The sequence below is a fragment of the Peromyscus eremicus genome, chromosome 10 (genome assembly GCF_949786415.1).
Source record: "Peromyscus eremicus chromosome 10, PerEre_H2_v1, whole genome shotgun sequence".
NCBI lineage: Eukaryota > Metazoa > Chordata > Mammalia > Rodentia > Cricetidae > Peromyscus > Peromyscus eremicus.
The window spans coordinates 25,790,096-25,793,870 of record NC_081426.1 but is presented as its reverse complement, the minus strand read 5'-3'; the positions used below and the strand labels follow the sequence as shown (position 1 = coordinate 25,793,870).

Here is a 3,775-nt window from a genome sequence, read left to right as displayed (position 1 = left end):
ACCACAGGGCGTTTTTTTTGTTAAGACTTCATTTTAATTTTATCAATCAAATTCTTAGAAGAAGGAAAAAGTCTGCCCTACCCACCCTCCCCCCTCACTCGTTCCCCCTCCCCCCCCTCACTCTCACTTTCTTCCATTCATAATTTCCTATGATGCACCTCAAACAACTTCCTGGACTGGGGATCCCGGCTAAATATAGCTGTTTCTCTGTCTTACAACACAGGCTCCAGTATATAAATCAGGCAAATTCCCCATTTGAGCATGAACTTCTGAAAACCGCCTGCATCTAAGGTCTCCTCCAAGGCCCTCTGGAGTCCAGCCCATAATGAAGGTCTTGGCCGCAGGTAAATCCACGCGCCGGGCGCCGATTGCGAGTCCCCGCTGCGGGCGCGCCGGCAGCCTGGGGCGCTGGGCGAGCACCCGCGGGACACCCGCCCGCCGCGCCACTCGGACACTTGGGGCGCCCGCGCAGTCCCGGGCCAGCCGGAGGCGCTGGGTGGCGGCCGGGAGCGAGCGCCGCACATGGCCCGGGCACCGCGCGCCCAGCCCGCCGGGGCCAGCAGGTTGGCGGCGAGGGACCCGGACGGCGCAGCCTTGCTCCAGCGCCTCCTCTCCTCGCCCCACTGCTCTCCCGCGCTGCTCCTGCTTCTCCGCTGTCGCCCGGATTCACCCTCCCTCTTTCTTTTTCTTTCTTTCTTTCCGCTTTCTCTTTTCCAACTGCGTCCCGGGCTGCTCCCTGGGAGGGGCGCAGGCGGCTGAGCAGCTTGCAAACTCCGGCCAGGACCGGCGCAGGTGCCGCTTCCGTCTGCTAGTCCCTGGAAAGCTGTGATTGGCGCGAGGTGAGATGCGGGTATGGGTACCCTCGCAGCCGTCCCGGGGCCTTAACGCTGTCTGGGGATGCTGGGATCATTAGGGGACACCAGGGGAGTGAATTTAAGGTTCTATGGACTTTTCAGTCCCAACATGGAGAGTTCAGGTGGGAGGTCTCCAGCCTCCAAGAGTTGATTTCAGCCTCTATCACCTTCTGGTGTCTTCAGCCGGGTGTTGGAAAGGCCGGGCTGGGGTGAGGGGGCCGGTGTAGCTGAAAGTGAAGGAGGGGCAGGCGCCCCGGCGGGGGGTGGGGGGGGGTGATCCTGGACAGGCCCGGACAGCTCCCCGCTCTCCTGACACCTTTCGCTTTCCTCTTGCGTGTCCGCCTGCGACCTTTTCCCTGGTCTCTTTCCTGGTTGCACCACTTCCTCTCCCTCCGAAGCGTGTGGAGTTGGGGGGCACGCGCGGGGGTGGGGGGTGGGGAGCTGTAGCAAGTTGGGGTGACAGAAGATTTGGATAGAGAGTGGTGACTCTGCAGAACAAACAGGTCCATAGGGGACCCCATTGAGGAAGGATAGAGATGGGATTAGAAGCAATTGGCCCAGGGAGCCAGAATCAAGCCGCGGGTTTGGGAAGAGAGGGTCAACAGAAACCACAGCCCCCAGCCTCCACGGTCCGCAAGGGGTCCAGTTTGGAGTTCTAGGCTGCAAAGGGCCAATGAACATCAAGTAAATTAAAAATCTGGCCCATCCTGGGAGGGGGAAGAGAGGCTTCATTTCTCTTCCCATCTGCTGGACGGGGAAACTGAGGCCAGGGAGCAGAGAAAGAGAGAAGTGCTTTAGAGAGAACTCGGGCAAGAGACCTGGAGTCAGGGAGTTCGGGAACTGCCGCAGAGCAGTGAAATGATGGAGGGTGAGGGGAGGTGGGCTGGGCTCCTCACCCAGCCCCCAGGCAACAGGCCAGTCTTCCTGCTTTGCCATTCACCCTTCTTGTCTCTTCCTAGGAGTTGTGCCCTTACTGCTGGTTCTGCACTGGAAACACGGGGCAGGGAGTCCCCTTCCCATCACCCCTGTGAACGCCACCTGTGCCACACGCCACCCGTGTCACGGCAACCTCATGAACCAGATCAAGAATCAACTGACACAGCTCAATGGCAGTGCCAACGCGCTCTTCATTTCCTACGTAAGTTCCCTTCCCGGGATCCCGAGGAAGGCGGGAAGCTGCCTGGGCTGCAGGGGAGCCCTGAGGAGCTGGAAGACACAGTGGAAAGGGCTTGGCTCAAGCAAGCCATACATCCATGGCTTCCTCCCCACATCCTAGCCTAGGCTACAGACTGGCAGTCACTCTTCCCAGTCGCCAGTGAGTGGAGAGCAGAGCTGGGATGAGAGGTGGGGACTTGTCAGGAGGCTCAGGGTGGGCAAAGAAGAGGGATAAGGCAGTGAGTGGACAAGGGGGTGTCATTGAAAACATGGGGGTGCCCAGGAAGAGACTGGGGTGATTGAAAGTGCAAGTGTGTGTGGTGTTCTGGCTGAGGTGACGCCTGTGAAATGCCACATTTCCTCTCTATCCATTTATGTCACAGTGACCTTGACGAGTGAGTTCACTCCTCTGATCACTGCTGACTCATGATTCTAGTTGCCTACAGGGCAGTAAGTTGAGTCCCCGTGTCACAGGTGGGGAAACTAAGGGGCAAAAGCTTGCCCCAAGGGGTGGTGGCAAGCTGGAACACTCACCCTGACTCCCATGTCCTCTCTCCTCTGTTCCTTTGTTCTTTAGTACACAGCTCAAGGGGAGCCGTTTCCCAACAACGTGGACAAGCTGTGTGGGCCCAACATGACAGATTTCCCGCCTTTCCACGCCAATGGGACAGAGAAGACCAAGCTGGTGGAGTTGTATCAGATGGCCGCGTACCTGAGTGCCTCCCTGGGTAACATCACCCGGGATCAGAAGATCCTGAACCCCGGTGCCCTGAGCCTCCACAGCAAGCTCAACACTACTATAGACATCATGCGTGGGCTCCTCAGCAACGTCCTGTGTCGGTTGTGCTACAAGTACCGCGTGGGCCACGTGGACGTGACCTACGGCCCTGACACCTCCAGCAAGGATGTCTTCCAAAAGAAAAAGTTGGGCTGCCAGCTCCTGGGGACATACAAGCAAGTCATTAATGTGGTGGCCCAGGCCTTCTAGACAGGGAGGTCTTGAGGATGCCATGGACTAAAGGATTTCAGGAGCAGGATCCAGATGCGGGGAGGGGGGCGGGCTCAAAGTGTCCTGGGGTTCAGGGCATTGCTAAACGCAAAGGGGACTGCTGGCAGACCCCAGGGATTTCCAGCCACTCATGGAACTCTGGGCTGGGCCATGATGGAGTCCAGCAAAGCTGAAACTTCCATAGGCAGGGCCTCCATATAGCCTAGCGCCAGCTAGAAATAGCAACAAGAGTGTTGGATTGACTAAGTGTGATTGGGTGACGAGGTTAAGTGGGTGAGACTTCTGTCCCACTAACTCCCTCAGCCTCTTGTTCACTAGGCGTGTGAACAAGATGCATACATTGTCTACAGCAGACAGCAAAGGTCTGGGGAGTCTCCTGGCCCCCTGCAGAGTGACCACCGTCTGGGCCTTTGCTGTCCCTTTGGGAGACTTTGGAAGGCTTGGTTGGCATGTGTGCAGGCCAGAGGGTCCAGAAGGACTCCTTATCTCTTTGAAATTTTGTGGGTGGAAGACAGAGAGGGTACCCTGTGACGGAATGTATCTTCCCTTGGGTTTGATTAGAGAATTCAGGCTTAGGGATTGTCATGTTAGGTGGAAGATTCTGGAAGGTCACTGGTGCGCAGGCTCTTAGGGAAGAAGCGAGGCCATCTTCAGGTCTGGAAAGGAAGTCCCTGGAAGAGGACGAGCCCATTGAAGTCCAATGGGCTCATTCTTTTCTCTGTAGTCTCCCCCACAGCCTGGCATGGTTGGGGTCTCC

General features: G+C 57.4%; 1 protein-coding gene across 1 annotated transcript; it reads left to right on the top strand.

Moving 5' to 3' along the window:
• Nucleotides 1-325: 325 nt before the first annotated feature.
• Lif (LIF interleukin 6 family cytokine) lies at nt 326-2,997 on the top strand. Its single transcript, XM_059275919.1, has 3 exons — nt 326-344; nt 1,814-1,992; nt 2,587-2,997. The coding sequence occupies exons 1-3, from the start codon at nt 326-328 to the stop codon at nt 2,995-2,997; spliced, it is 609 nt and encodes a 202-aa protein (XP_059131902.1).
• The last annotated feature ends 778 nt before the right edge of the window (nt 2,998-3,775 follow it).